The 14671-nt window shown below is 44.5% G+C and overlaps 3 protein-coding genes and 1 long non-coding RNA gene across 5 annotated transcripts; 1 reads left to right on the plus strand and 3 right to left on the minus strand.

Moving 5' to 3' along the window:
- Positions 1-167: 167 nt before the first annotated feature.
- LOC120691557 (ribosomal RNA-processing protein 17-like) lies at positions 168-3310 on the minus strand. The gene is made up of 4 exons (XM_039974650.1): positions 2979-3310; positions 2794-2899; positions 1979-2096; positions 168-757 (listed from the first exon to the last, which is right to left on the minus strand). Exons 1-4 carry the CDS (start codon positions 3158-3160, stop codon positions 486-488), a joined length of 678 nt encoding a protein of 225 aa, XP_039830584.1. The 5' UTR covers positions 3161-3310; the 3' UTR covers positions 168-485.
- A 4244-nt stretch (positions 3311-7554) lies between these two features.
- LOC120692027 (protein EARLY RESPONSIVE TO DEHYDRATION 15-like) lies at positions 7555-8966 on the minus strand. The gene is made up of 3 exons (XM_039975237.1): positions 8803-8966; positions 8186-8512; positions 7555-8097 (listed from the first exon to the last, which is right to left on the minus strand). The coding sequence occupies exons 2-3, from the start codon at positions 8487-8489 to the stop codon at positions 7943-7945; spliced, it is 459 nt and encodes a 152-aa protein (XP_039831171.1). The 5' UTR covers positions 8490-8512; positions 8803-8966; the 3' UTR covers positions 7555-7942.
- A 154-nt stretch (positions 8967-9120) lies between these two features.
- Positions 9121-11737, minus strand: LOC120693337. Of its 2 annotated transcripts, XR_005682966.1 has the most exons (4): positions 11642-11737; positions 11178-11227; positions 9749-10332; positions 9121-9413 (listed from the first exon to the last, which is right to left on the minus strand). It is a non-coding gene; the product is annotated as an uncharacterized LOC120693337 (long non-coding RNA). The 2 variants fall into 2 exon arrangements; XR_005682965.1 differs by lacking the exons at positions 11178-11227; positions 11642-11737 and having other exon boundaries at positions 9749-10454.
- A 920-nt stretch (positions 11738-12657) lies between these two features.
- Positions 12658-14670, plus strand: LOC120689246. Its single transcript, XM_039971558.1, has 3 exons — positions 12658-14082; positions 14160-14528; positions 14626-14670. Exons 1-3 carry the CDS (start codon positions 12658-12660, stop codon positions 14668-14670), a joined length of 1839 nt encoding a protein of 612 aa, XP_039827492.1.
- Position 14671: the final 1 nt, after the last annotated feature.

Below are 14671 nucleotides of genomic sequence, written 5' to 3' on the forward strand. Positions count from 1 at the left end.
GTAGCCGGCCACCTCATTTAACACACTACTTAATTTTGAGATAATCTGCCCAAAACAAAAACACCGGTTCTGATGCCATTGGCACACCTCATTCTACACACTAGTATTAGTTCATCTTGATAATCACTCAAAACATTGGCGCCCATGCTTGCAGCATATAGCAGGTGTTACTGTTTAGGAGCAAATCAGCATTTGGCTCATATAACCATGTGTCCGTGTCGCGAAAGATTGTCCCCAAGGACTAAAAACTATCACGAAAATTATCTCAACTAGGATCAAAATAAATCTTTCATGTACCCTGAGATTGACAGCCGAAATGCAGCACAACTCAAGCCCTCAGCAGCACAACCCAACCGGCCAACCCCTTAGCTGCACAACTCGCAATTTAGCATATGGATGACCTAACAAACAAGTGCAGATCCAAGTTTATGAGGTTATGCGCAGCCCAATCAGCCATACGATTTCTCCTCTAAAGACTGAAGACACTATTTCCGTCCTTTGCCTTTCCTTTTACCCTTTACCGTGCCCCGTTTCTTGTCGCTCTTTTTCACCTTGCTCTTATTCTTGAACATTCTCTTCTGTGGCTTCTTCTTCACGCCTAAGCTGGAGTTCTTCTTGGCCACCGAGCTAGGATTCTTGCTGGTGTAGCTCGTCGACACAGGGCCAATAATTCTCGGTCCAATGTCATCGTCTTCAGGAGTAATTTCGCTAGTGGTCACAGTGATTCTGGTCGCATCATCTTCATAAGTTTTGATTTCTAGAAGTAAAAGGAATTATTATGAGCTCAATTTTCAAGACAGGAAAATTTGGTTCCATGACACCGAAACATCCTAGTTTTAGAAATATACCACTGAACTGATCTGGTGCACTTTAATACCACGGAAAGTTCACAGCGTTAAGAAAATCACTAGCGGTGCAAATTGGTGACCCTTAGGTGCACCTCCAACCCTCTTTAATTCAAATATTTGTACTACTTTTCTAAAATGATATATCACTTTGAGGAAGTAGTACAAATATTTGAACTAAAGAGAGTTGGAGGTGGCACCTAAGGGTCACCAATTTACAACCCTAAAAATTACCGCTCTGTCACGCTTTCCATCCGTCCATATGACCGCCCATCTTTCTTCCAGTTGAAACAGTTGATATTCGCTACCAACTAATTAGTGAGGAGAAGTGTTTACTTCTGTGGTTCGACCTCATTCCACACCACGCCCCAAGCTGCCTTCCGCCTGAAGCACGCCTCCCAACACAACTGCATTGAGCCTAGATTCAGTCGATCCTCTTGGGCCTGGTTCAAATCAGGCAAGATTGCAAACATCGCTGCCTCAAAATCCTCTCCCTTCATAAAAGGCTGACTCACAAAAACAAGCTGCCAGGTCCTCAAATAAAACCTCCACACCATGGAATTGAGCTCTGCCCCACACAAATCCAGCTGCTTTGTGGTCAAACCGAACCTGCACGCTGCCAAATTGCGCTAATCCACTCAAAATTTCTAGTTGGGGATCGAGATCAGGAGCTGTCTCAATTTCTAGCTGGAAATCAAAGATGAAATCTGAAGCTCGAATTCTGTTCCACTGCCTTCCTTATCCAGTCCAACACCTGTCTCTTCCAGTCCAGAACCTCCTCGGCTGCTCCAGTCCACAACCTGCTCCCAGTTCATCATCGCCGTCACTGCTCTTCATCCTGGACGGTCGCACCGCCCCTCTTAGGAATCATGGCCAACCTGATGCCTGAGAACACGAATCACCACCCAGATGCATGTGTTGTGGTATGCTGTCGACATGGCTGTGATCCAAGTTGGCGCATGTCACAGATTGTGTGCGAACTTTTGATGGTAATAAAGTGTAACAAGCAAGTTTAGTGGTATATTTCTAAAACCAGGATATTGTGGTGTCATGGAACCAATTTTTCCTAGAAATAACATCAGAATACTGTATAACATAGTAGGAACTGTTATAACTTTAGTTCATGTACTCACCAGACAAAGATTCATCATTTATCTCCTCACCATCATCGCCAATATCCTCATTTTCTAATCCAGCATCATCCGATGACAGTACTCTACCATATAGAGCAATCTCTTTCTCTTGTTTTCTCTGAAATAAAAGATATAGGTCAGCAAATCAATAAGCAAAAACCAGTAAACACAACATAGGCTGACTGAAAATAACATTAAACACTTTCAAAGTCGTCCCGAAATCTTATTTGGCCTTGGCCAAAAACTTGGGTACTCCAACAGACACATAATTCAGCTATAAGGGGTGCATTACATGTTGCACTTCTGCACCTTCCATAGACCACAAACATCATGGCAAATGTCAGCTGTCTACATGGTAACTACCTCAGTTGTGAAGTCTATCAATTACATTTTCTTTTAAATTGTACCAATTACTATTTGCCAGTGTTGTGGGTTTCATGTAACTGTCTCATAAACTTCAATGTGAAACAATAGATGTACAAACCCTTTTGGCTTTCAGTCTGACAATTATTTTTTCTTAAAATTTCTACTGATGTTGGGCTCATGCTGAATAATGTGATAAATCTATCACACACGTCTAAATGAAACAAATCTTCACTTAGAAGAATCCTGAAATCTGTTGACATTTTAAGTGATTGCAGGAGAAATTCCATGATGAGTCATGGTTTGCTGGGAGCATTGCCTTTCACCAAGCAAGAACCAATATTATCTCTTTTTTTCGACGAACGAACCAATATTATCTTTCAAAAACGAATACTAGAACCATGAACCTTGCAGAAAAGGAAAAAATATTTTTGTTTGTTCGAATTACTCACCCTCTTGCGCTCCTCGATTCTCTTCTTCCTCTCCTTCTCCTGCAAAACCTTCTGTGCTTCCTTTCTTCTCTTCTTCTTCCTCTTGTGGAACCCAGTCACGAAATCCCTGCCAACCGAAGATGCGTCAAATAATCTTGCAGGTGCTCGGATAGGGGATGGTGAGTTGTCGGAGTAGAAAGACACACTTGAGGGCTTTCTTGTCGAGGGTGACGGAGAGCGCCTTGTTCTTGAGGGAACGCTTATTGATGTGCTTCGGTACCATCACCGTCGGCATCTGCCCCACCACAACGTCCTCCGCCTCCGACTCCGAAGCCGCCATCTCCTCACCATATTCCTCCTCCTCCACGGCCTCCTCCTCCCACGCCATGGCTATTGGCTCCCTCGCTCTCTCCCTCCTCCCTCCCTCTCAAACACACGGGGAGAGAAGAAGCCGCCGCCGCCGCCGCCTTGCGGAAGAGAAGGCGAGGGCAGGCTGGGCAGCGAGGTTAGGGAGGTCACGTGCAGGCCGCGTGATCGTTTGTCTACTGATGAATTTGCTTGTATACCCTCTTGGAACTCTTTTATTCCACATGTGCCATTGCGACAGATAAAAAAATAAAAATAATGGAAAATATACACAAATGAGGCAACCTGGCTTCCCAGTACCAAAATGCACTAGGACGGCCTTTCAAAAAAATGCACTAGGACGGATATTTGGAAAGGATTTGAAAATCTACCTACCTGAGTCAGATTTGAAGCAAATCTAATATTCATGAAGCAACTTTATTAGGAAATGAAACAAAATGTTCAACTATAATTTTTCATAATTGTCATGTTTAGTTTATGGGGCAATTGCGTTATTGCCCCTGTTTTAAACTTCAATTATGATTTTACCCTCACTTTCTTTCACTTTGCATTTTTACCCTTACTGTTTAGAAATGAAGACTCATTCTACCCCTACTCCGTGAACAGTACTTAACGGTGTCAAAGAAGACAATTTTGCCCTTGCGAATATACCCCTACTTTTTTGGAACTTTGTGAATATACCATTATTTGCCATTACATTTCAGAAGCATTTCAATAATAATATGGATAAGAATTTGCTAGAATTTGAACAACATTATAATACACAAAATTAAGTTGAAACAACATGCATCTCTTCCTCGTCCCCGCTCTTTCCAATTTGAAAAGCTCAAGGCCTCGAGCAATGGTGGAGAACAGGGGCGGCGCGTTGCAGTGGCCCTCGTCGAAGTTGAGAGCCTGTAGCTGGGAGACTCGTAGTGCCGCTTCTCACTGCCGGTGTTGGTCAAGTTGCTTAGGCTGCAATTAGCTTGTACCAGCTCCCAATTTCTAGCTTTGTTTTTCTCCTTTCTCTCCGTATTTCTCTTCTATGCTCCCATGGCCATCGTGCCTTTAATCCTCCGGCGCCTCTTCCTCTAGGAACATCAGCTAGCTTCTATCCCAGTCAGGATGAGCATCCCCTGGCCGAGCAGTCGACCCGAGCTCCACGTGCGCGGCTGCTGGAGCAAGCTCGCCGGCAGCAAATCGTGCTCCCCGAGATTCACTCCGTTCGGCAGCTAGCTCCAGCTCCAGCTCAACAGTATTTTCCTCTCACACCACTCCAGCCACCAGCTCCAGCTCCAGCCAGTCCAACAGTATTTTTCTCTCACACCATTCCAGCTCCAGCCTGCCGAACACAGTGATTGTGCGCCTGACTTCCTGCCCCTTTCTGGCCTTCCCCTAAATCGAGATCCGCTACTGCCAAATCGAGGTTCCGCACTGCCAAACCAAGTTCTGGTTCAGCAAATAAAGCTCTAGGATGATTGAATCACTCCACCACTACAATTTGATCTCCAGGAGCAGAATCTAACTCGCACGCTGCCAATCACCGTGCGCCCACAACCGCCGCCCGCACCTGCCCCGTGCGCCGCCCTAGCCTGGCCCGCGGGTCTGGCCCTCGCACACGCGCCGCCCGGCTGCCACGCGCGACACCCCAGCCACGCGCGACACCCCAGCCAGGCGCCACCGCCGCTGCCGCCGCTTGGGGCCGACGGGAATTGCAAGCGCGGGATTGAGCTAGGGTTTCGCAAATATCGGGCGCCGGGCGCGCGGCCCCTCCCTGGCGCGGCGCCCCCCACCTAGCCGCCGGATCCGCGCCCTCCCTTGGTAGCCGAGCCACGCGACCCCTCCTCCCAGACCTGCGGCGCCGCCTCCTGGCCGCCGAGCCGAGCCCCCTCCTGACCGCACCCTCCTGGACCCTCCCCTTGGCCCGCGGCACAGCCTCGCCAAACCGAGCCCCCCTCCCTGCCCGCGCCGGGGACCTGCTTCCTGGCCGCCAGTGCCCACGCTGCTAGAGAGGAGAGAACGAGAGAATTGGGGAGAGTTGTGGCTAGATCTGCTGGGGAGAAGAGATAACGATAAGGGGGTATATTTGTCTTTTTCTAGGGTTTAGTTTATTTTTCTAATTATTTGATTTGGGATGCAGCTCACAGTGTTACAAATAGGGGTAAACGACAGCTTCATTTTGGAACAGTAGGGGTAAATATGCAAAGTCAACAAAAATGAGGGTAAAATCACAATTGGGGTTGAAAGTAAGGGTAGAAACGCAATTGCCCCTTAGTTTATTGGTGCCATTCTAACATAGTCTCACCTTATGTTTATTGATATCAGTCTAGAATAGTTCCAACTTTTCTTTGTCGATTTCAGTCTCATCTTTTCAACTTCTGATTGGGGACTCCAGAGGGTGCACACGGATATGCAGATGAGTTCACTGCGATTACCATTCGAAATCTAAGGTAAAACTCATCGCAAAAAAAAATGGAAAATTACTATGACAACGAACTGTGAAGATGTCTGGTGTCAGACAAAACCATATCATCTTCTTTTCTGTTCAATGATCTGTAACTTTCCGATGCAAAATTGTTGGCGTGCAGAAACTCCTACAACAAATTTCAGATTGGAAGCTTTCATCATTCAGGCATGCCTGTGTCCCGTTTTCTTCAAGGCAAAACATCAGCAAGCCTGCAGGCATATCGTGGTTCCCTATTTCATTTCATGCCTTGCAAGCATCACCCAGCAGCTATAATTATTTCGTAGGATCATATAATGGGAGCAATATTCCATTCATCTGCCATGTCCTTTTCGTGACTCGCATCCCTGGTAGCAAAAATGTTCCCGGATGAACGAAACTGCAAGGCAGGTGTTATTTGACGTGTACCTGAGCCCTTGTTTGTTTGGGGTGTGTTTAGTTCCCTTGAAATTCACTGTAGCGCCAGGGAAAAAACACTGCAGTGCACTGTAGCACTTTTCGTTTGTTTGTGGTAGATATTATCCTACTATGACCTAACTAGGCTCAAAAGATTCGTCTCGCAACGTACATCAAAACTATGCAATTAGTTTTTTTATTTGCCTACATTTAGTACTCCATGTATGAGTCATTTGCTACATTTAATGTTTCGATGTGATGGAGATGTGATGGAGATGTGATGGAAAGTGATGTTTTTGTGGGGGTTTTTTGTGTATCTAAACACAGCCTTGGAAGTTTATCAGAGTGTTGAACGCTGAACTTATGCGGACGTCAGGAAAGACCAGCAACGATAAACCTTTTTTTTTCTCCACTGACTTGGCCCACTGGCCACTGGCACGCAACAATGTCACCGTCTAGAATGGCTGCCGCGATGATAAGAATACATTGCTACTGCTCCTAGGGGTGTTTAATTGGTGAAAAAGTTATGAATTTGAGTACTGTAACACATTTTGTTGTTACTTGATAATTAATGTCTAATTATGAATTAATTAACATCATTAGATTCATCTCGTATAAATTAGTTAAATTGTGTAATTAGTTATTTTTTTCTACTACATTTAATGCTCCACATATGTTTGAAAATTTGATTTGACACCTACTGTGAAAAAAAATTGAGAGCTAAACACTGCTTTAGTTTACACGATCTTGCTTCGTGAGCATTGACTACCATGAAAATCAGTAAAAGACTCCTCTCGTAAAATTTTTGAAAGGACATTTTTCTAGATTTGAAGTACTAAACATAGACTAATCACAAAAATAATTACCGAACTCGTCTGTAAATCGCGAGACGAATCTAATGAGCCCAATTAATCCGTCATTAGATGTTGTTTATTGTAGCAATTTAGCGTCTAATTACATCCTAATTAGGTTCGTTAGATTCGTCTCGCGATTTACAGGCAGCAGTCGCAATGCGTTTTTTATTTCGCCTAGATTTGCCGGAAATTTTTTTTGGAATTTTGATTTTTGGAACTAAACACGGCGTCAGGCTCAGCTCAGCAGCCAGCAAGTAAATTTTACTGTACATCTGACTTGATGCAGCAGCAGCCTAATTCTCAAAGCAGTTGCTTCCAAGGGTGTGTTTAGATCCAAAAACTCCCCACAAAATCCAAATTTTTCATCACATCGGAACATTAAATATAGCAAATAACTCATGCATGTAGTACTAAATATAAGTAAATAAAAAAAAACTAATTGCATAATTTTGATGTACGTTGCGAGATGAATCTTTTGAGCCCAGTTAGGTCATGATAGAACAATATTTACCACAAACAAGCGAAAAGTGCTACAGTGTCCGATATGATTTTTTCTCCCATCTTTCCCAGGGATCTAAACTAAGCCCAAGAAACTTTGAAACAAAGACGATGACAGTCACAGTGACTGAAGAGAGTGTGCATTTCGTGCCTGAAAACCATTTTTTCTGGTCAAAGGCTCCCTCATTCTCCCTTATCAGTTACTCCTGGATAAGTTCAAGTGGGTGAAATCATCATCCAACACACTCAATATTGATAACAGGAGCAACAAGAAACAGTCAAGAGAGCAGCGAAAGGGCTAACATTAGACTGCCTGCCATTGCACATCAAACAACTTCACCCTCTTCCATTTCTTTGGGGGTTCTCTAGACACACTGGAGACTGACTGATCAACTGAACACAACTTAGAGAGAGCAGCAGTAAACAGCAGCTGCATTTTGTTCTCTTTTTTGGTCATTTTTTACTTGCTTGCTATACAAAAGGACACTTCTACTTCTTCCGGTACTAGACTCGACAGACCAGACCACAACGGCAGCAGCCAGGAGCAGGAGCAAACGCTGCAAGAGGGCACAGCAGCCTTGCCTTGCTCGATTTCCCCGTCAGGATGACGAGTCTAGCGGGGCTGGTGGATCATACGCGGGGCGCTGCTGCCCTTGGGGCTGCCGGCGTACTTGGTCGGCTTCTCGGCGTGCCTGGGCTTCTCCCGGAACCCGCGCGGCGCGTCGCCGCCCTTCGGGGAGGTCAGGTTCAGCGCCTTGAGCACCGCATCTGCAGAGAGAAGGTACACACGCGGGTTTGAAGATGAGTTCATGTCCCGAACCGAAGGCAAACTGCAACCGCCGAGAGAGATCCGTACCGGTCCTGAGGCTGTCGGCGGGCGCAGCGTGCTGCGGGGCCTCGACGGCGGCGGGGGCGTGCTCGGGCTGGTCGTCGTAGAAGAGGTCCTCGTCGTCGTCGGGCAGGAGGGCGGCCGCGTCGAGCTCCTCGGCCATCTCGTCGAGCTGGGTGTGCTCCCGGGACCAGTGGTCGCGGAACCAGGCGGTGGTGGTGACGAGGTCCCACCACTGCGGCGAGAAGTCCTCCACCTGCAGCAGCGCCGCCGGGATGAAGAGCGGCGCGTCCGGGTTCAGCGACGACGAGGAGACCGCCACGGCGCTCATGCCTCCTCCTCCCCTGACCTCAGCTACAGCGGAACAAACCAGATCCAAAATCAGATCACAGCGAGCGCTCGCCGGAAACCTCCTGGTAGAAACCAAGAGCAAGCGGATCGAAATCGCAGGCAGTCTCCAAACCGCAAAGGAGGAAAACGAAACCCGCGAGACTTCCGGATCGGAGGACCCCAGCCTCCGGGGAAAAGGAAAACCGCGGATCTCGAACGACAGAGGGAGCGCAGCAGAACAGATGGTGATCTAGGCGCGAACGAACACGACGCAAGGCTACAGATCGAAGGGATGGTTCGTCCACGGCGCTCACCTTTCGGTTCCTGGATGGATGGATCTGTGCTCGGCAACGGACGGGAAGGGGGAGCGCTTGAGCGAGGGAGTGGGCTGACTGGGTAGCGAGTGAGGAGGAGAGCGCTTCTGAGGTGAGGAGCCAGTTTATAGGACGGCACGCGCAGGCAGCGACCGAGAGCGAGCCTTCCTCGCTGCTGCTTCTGGGCCGCGAGGGAAGCGTGTCGCCTCAAGGCAGCTTCCGTGCGCGTCGGTGACGCACGTCACTCGGGTGCTACCGGCTGCGAATTTCTTATTACTAGAACATTCGGCGGCGGGCGATGCGCCCTACCGTTTTGAACAGGTATCAGTAATTATAAGACAATAAAAAGTATTAGTTAAACTATATGCATGGCAATATAGATATCTATCCGACATTTGAATCATAAATACTACAACATATCCGATCACGAAGCTATCATAGGCCTAGCCATCAGATGTCTGTTGAATAATGAATATTACAACACATCCAAGAGCACCAGGCTTTCCTATGCATCAGGGTTATGTCCAGCATCTCAACCTTTCCTTGCTTCAGCTTTGCTGGATCCGAAGCAAAGGTTATGTGCAGCCAATTTTGAACGCCTAAGGCAGTCCCTGTAAATTAACAAGAAACGTTTTGTAGTACCCACAAAGTGAAGGACGGTGCCCTTGCCTTCTTTAGTTAAAATTGAGAATATTATATTACTACATGGGGACACATGAAAATATGTCATCTTGGAGCCTCAATCTAAGAAATTATTCTACACATACATTTTGCGAGCAGTGCTATAGAGCCAGCCTGTTTACTTAGGCCTGATTAGGCCATATAATCACTAAAAGTAGTTGGCTACTGATAAATCAAGTACTGACTATCATTTTTTAATAACATTCTCAATGAGTAACATAAATATGCAGCTCTATAGTCTACACAATATATTCTGACCACGTACCAGGCAACACCATGACTGATTCCCCCTTTGCCAACTTTCTACAGAAATCGGCGTCATCACTGCATCAGTACAAATCATGAGCCTATCCCACATGCATCTAGAAAAATGATAAGATCCAAAGATCTCTTTAAATTAAATCAAATCCCCTTAGGAGCCCGGAATAAAAAAGACATTAACTTTTTTAACTACTACTAAACAACTAATTTGCAGTATTTGAACATGAGATATGCATGGTTCCAGATGGTGGAAGTACAGGCAAGATTTTGCTTTTCTATAGCTCATAATATATCAGATATAGATAATGGAAGTTGAGCTCACACAATAATAATAATTATATTAGCAATGTAAAAAAGGTTAGGCAAGGTAGCAATGATCTGCATCAATTACCTGTTTGGTCTTCATTTACCAAAAGATGATCAAATAGACCTGGTGAATTGGACTGATCAAGTTCATTCATTGATCTTACTCCTATCTTCTAGTTCTAGGCACACAAATCTAGAGGATAGCAAGAGAAACAACAACTCCAGCACCTTATCTTTGAGGCTGTGATCTCGGCAACACGGCTTTGCTTACTGCTGAAACCTCTGCACAGTGGAAATTGGGACACCTTATTTTTATTTCTAAATTGGGACACCTTATTTTTATTTCTAACTATATGTAGGGCAAAACGGTATATAAATGCACACATAAGAGTATGGAAGTTCCAGGGTGCCATAAACCAAAGTAGCTATAACTACCAAACTATTTGGCCAAAGTATATGAAATTTCATTGCATAGGCCTTTGGATCCTTTACAGCTTTGTAAATGTCAAAATTCCTAAAAATTGACAAAGCTCTGAATATGGCCATGAACATAAATTGAAAATGAAACTGAAACTGAATCTATCTCTAGAACACAACATACTTCATAAGATTGTATGCATTCGGCGGTTTGGAGATATCAATCTACTGCATGTTTTCATGAGTTTGTACATCTTGATTGTAAACATTTTCGAATTAATGAATTGCACTCTTACAAAAAAAAGTCTGCAAATACATCTCTCTTAGTATAACAGTGAATTCTCAACTATGGTGAAGAAATCAACAGTGGAGAATTTGAGATCATCATTTCACAAGAAAACTTCATACCCGTTTCACTGTATACAGCATGTAGAGTGTGTCAGTATGCTCCATCCCAAGATACTGGTCCCAAGCATCACAGACCACTCCACTCCTCCCCCCTCTGTATACACTCGATGTTTGACCATTGTGTGGTGATAGTTTCATGGTAGTCCTACCGATTCTAGAGAATAGCAGCCTTGTTGTTGCTGCGCAGCCCAGCCCAAACCTAAAAAAAGAAGTACGGCATTGTCAACTACTCAACTTAAAAAGCATGCTGAGACTTTTGATGATTATCAGATTATGCTAGTGCAGAGGTTGAGGAATACTACCTCTAATCCACTGTAGGATTGTACTTTCTTTCCTAGGACGGCAGTAATATCTGTTTAGAAAGTTGTTGCATTAGTGCAATGGAACTCCAAACAACCATAGGTAAAAATTGAAACTCCAAAAATCATAGGCGAAAATGTAAGAGAACTCTTGCCTTAGTTGACAGCGATAACTCTCCTGTGCTAAGAATGTCCTTTTATATGCTAGCTTATCGAGTGTACACTATACACCACACCCTATTATCGAGTGTCCTTTTATTACCTTTGATGCAATTAACTTACTAAACATTATATTCATATCTCATTCCATTTCTTTCTTATTCAGATTGCATTGCCATCCTACTTTATCAGTATTTTTTTCCCTTTGATCAGAGTCAAGCTAGTTCTCACAAAACAGGGCAGGCACATGGACGCAGCTGGCACTACCAAATGATGCTGTGTAATCTGTGTTTTGACTTATACTTTACCTCAGCCGATGACAAACCGAAGTACCTACAATGAGGTCCATCCATGTCAAGATGAGAATTCTGCTAATCTGCTAAAAGAATAGTGCTGCATCAGTAGGGAGAAGTCTAAATACCCCCCCAAACTATCAGTGTTGGACTACATAACCCCCCCTACTACTAAACCAGGTAACGTGGACCCTAAACTTTGCAATCCCGTTTACTTCACCCCCTATAGTGGTTTTGTCTGGTGGTTTTGACACGCTGGAACGATGAGGTGGACTAGGCTGCTGAGATGGCGCCTCTGACTTGCGGGACCGGTATGTAAGTGAGGGATAGGCCATGGTGGCTCTGTTAAAAGGCACTGGAACTCCCTCGGCCCCTCCGTCTTCCATCTTCCGCCCGCTCCGTCGCTGGCTCCAACCCTTCCCCCGGCGAGGCGATGATCTGGACGAGATTCGGTTGATCGTCGTGTTGCAGGAGTCGAGGTCAGTGTCCACTACTCCAACTCCGCACTCTGTTTTGTTTGTTTTGGGGCACTCGAAGTAGGGCATGGGTTTTCGAGGTGGGGTTTTGTTGGGGTTTTTTCTGTCATGGATTTCACCATCGATGAGTGTTGAAATTAGTTTGAAAAGTTATTCGCTTTCCCTTGATTTCACCCGCTGCGCATCATATTCTGTCAATCCTAGGGTTAGAAAAGAACAGAAGCAAGAAAGAATGGGGATTAGATATACAATGTGATCGTAGTGGCCAAGAACGATTTAATTTGTGTTTTTGCGCAATGAATTACAACCATAAACCTTTAATCTTGTAAAATCTTTAACTTTTTTGGCAGCATGGATCCAATCGAGTCTCTGATGGTGAGATTTCACTATGGAGGGGAATTTCTGACAGTGGGAGGACACCTACAATATTTTGGTGGGAGTACTGGAATGTCTGTCATTGATGTGGATAAGTTGTCTTTGCCCGAGATCGAAGGTCATCTTGCTGATCATATGGCAACGGATGGTAGAGTGCAGTTGCACTGGTTGTATCCAGGAATGGGATTGGGTGAGGGTTTGAGATTGCTACATGATGACAATGCATGTTGTGAGATTCCTAAGCACATTGGTGATGGTGGAGTAGTAGATATCTATGTTGAGGTTCCTGCAGTTCAGTATGCAAAGGACAGTGACTGGGAATTGGAGTTTTCTGAAGCTGATGATGAACAAGAGGAAATATATGTTGATGTTCCTTCATCTATGCCTACTAATGTTGAGACAACCCCAGAGAAGCAGAGAGATAAAGACTTGTTTTCATTCAGACAATTCTACAAGTCTCCATCCAAGTGTCCTGCAGAGAAAGGAAAGGAACATGCAAGCAAACTAGAAGGTGATAGTAGTGAGAGTTCAGATGTTGACTGGGTGCCTAAAGATCTGGACAGCTCTGGAGATGATGATGAAACACAACAACTGAGACAGTTTGCTAAGCAAATCAAGAAGGACATCAAATGCAAGAAGACAGGAGGTGGATTAGAGGCTGAAGTAGACAATTTAGAAGATGATGGCAGTCCATATTTCAACTCAAGTGATGAGTACTCATATGAGGAGGGTAGTGATGGAGAAACTATCAGGTGGAGGAGCACTGAAAATAGGTATGACAGTAAAGCTCATGTGCCTATGTTTGCTCTTGGAATGGCTTTCAGGTCTAGTAGACAGTTCAAGAAAGCACTTGTTAGGTATGGGTTGACAACACATAGGCATCTTTTGTTTCCAAAAGATGAAAAGAATAAGGTTAGAGCTATCTGTTCTTGGAAAGGATGCAAATGGTTGATTTATGGATCTAAAACTAGTAGGTCAGAATGGTTCAAAGTAGTCACATTTGTGGATGAACATTGCTGTCCACCTAGGAGGGATAACAAGCTGGTGACATCAAGAAGGATTGCAGACAAATACAAAGATCAGATAAGAGACAACCCCACGTGGAAGGTGGACTTGATTAGGCAAGCAGTTCTAAATGACTTTCTCTGTGATGTATCTCTGTCCAAGTGCAAGAGAGCAAAGGCTTTGGTGCTGCAGGAAGCTTTGGACTCTACCAAAGGAGAATACTCAAGGGTTTATGATTATCAAATGGAGTTACTAAGAAGCAACCCTAGTAGCACTGTGGTAGTGATGTTGAATCCTGACATAATACAGAAGCAAGTATTTCAGAGATTCTATGTGTGCTTTGATGCTTGTAAAAAGGGGTTCTCCACTGGTTGCAGAAGAGTTATTGGGCTAGATGGTTGTTTTTTCAAGGGGGCAACCAATGGTGAATTGCTATGTGCTATTGGAAAAGATGCCAACAACCAGATGTACCCTATAGCATGGGCATATGTTGAGTTGGAGACTCATGACTCCTGGTATTGGTTTATTGGTTTGCTGCAAAAAGACCTTAACATCAACAATGGAGGTGAAGGATGGGTGCTCATTTCTGATCAGCAAAAGGTTACAGCTTATTCTTAACACTTTGATTAGCACTTTTTCTTAACACTTGTGCTGAACACTTGTTCTTGACATTGCAGGGTCTATTGAAAGCTGTATCAGAACTTGTTCCAAATGCTGAACATAGGATGTGTGCAAGGCACATCTATGCAAACTGGAGGAAGAAGTATGGAGGACAGAAGTTGCAAAGGAAATTCTGGAGATGTGCAAAGTCATCTTCTCAAGTGATATTCAATTACAACAGAGCAAAGCTAGCTCAAGAAACTCCAGATGGTGCAAAGGACATGTTGAGAACCTCACCAGAGCACTGGAGCAGAGCATTCTTTAAGTTAGGATCAAACTGTGATTCAGTTGATAATAACATGTGTGAGAGTTTTAACAATTGTATCATGGATTCAAGATTTTTACCAGTAATTTCTATGAATGAGATTATAAGATGCAAGGTCATGGTTAGGATTCAAGAGAATAGGAGTAAGGCAGAGAAATGGCAAGGCACAATATGCCCAAATATTTTTAAGAAGCTGAAGCTGAACATTGAGAGATCAGGCAAATGCTATGTACTCTGGAATGGACAAGATGGATTTGAGGTGAA

The sequence above is a fragment of the Panicum virgatum genome, chromosome 9N (genome assembly GCF_016808335.1).
Source record: "Panicum virgatum strain AP13 chromosome 9N, P.virgatum_v5, whole genome shotgun sequence".
In the NCBI taxonomy this organism is placed as follows: Eukaryota; Viridiplantae; Streptophyta; class Magnoliopsida; order Poales; family Poaceae; genus Panicum; species Panicum virgatum.

What these genes read in the sequence shown, in the direction of transcription:
- LOC120691557 (XM_039974650.1), bottom strand. Translation starts at nt 3,160, where the DNA reads ATGGCGTGGGAGGAGGAGGCCGTGGAGGAGGAGGAATATGGTGAGGAG. An exon ending in GAATCGAGGAGCGCAAGAGG is followed by an intron (nt 2,097 to 2,793) that starts GTGAGTAATTCG and finishes CTTTTATTTCAG; the next exon opens with AGAAAACAAGAGAAAGAGAT. An exon ending in AAATGATGAATCTTTGTCTG is followed by an intron (nt 758 to 1,978) that starts GTGAGTACATGA and finishes TTTTACTTCTAG; the next exon opens with AAATCAAAACTTATGAAGAT.
- LOC120692027 (XM_039975237.1), bottom strand. Translation starts at nt 8,489, where the DNA reads ATGAGCGCCGTGGCGGTCTCCTCGTCGTCGCTGAACCCGGACGCGCCG. An exon ending in CGCCGACAGCCTCAGGACCG is followed by an intron (nt 8,098 to 8,185) that starts GTACGGATCTCT and finishes TTCTCTCTGCAG; the next exon opens with ATGCGGTGCTCAAGGCGCTG.
- LOC120689246 (XM_039971558.1), top strand. Translation starts at nt 12,658, where the DNA reads ATGGGATTGGGTGAGGGTTTGAGATTGCTACATGATGACAATGCATGT. An exon ending in TCATTTCTGATCAGCAAAAG is followed by an intron (nt 14,083 to 14,159) that starts GTTACAGCTTAT and finishes TTGACATTGCAG; the next exon opens with GGTCTATTGAAAGCTGTATC. An exon ending in TTATAAGATGCAAGGTCATG is followed by an intron (nt 14,529 to 14,625) that starts GTTAGGATTCAA and finishes TTGAGAGATCAG; the next exon opens with GCAAATGCTATGTACTCTGG.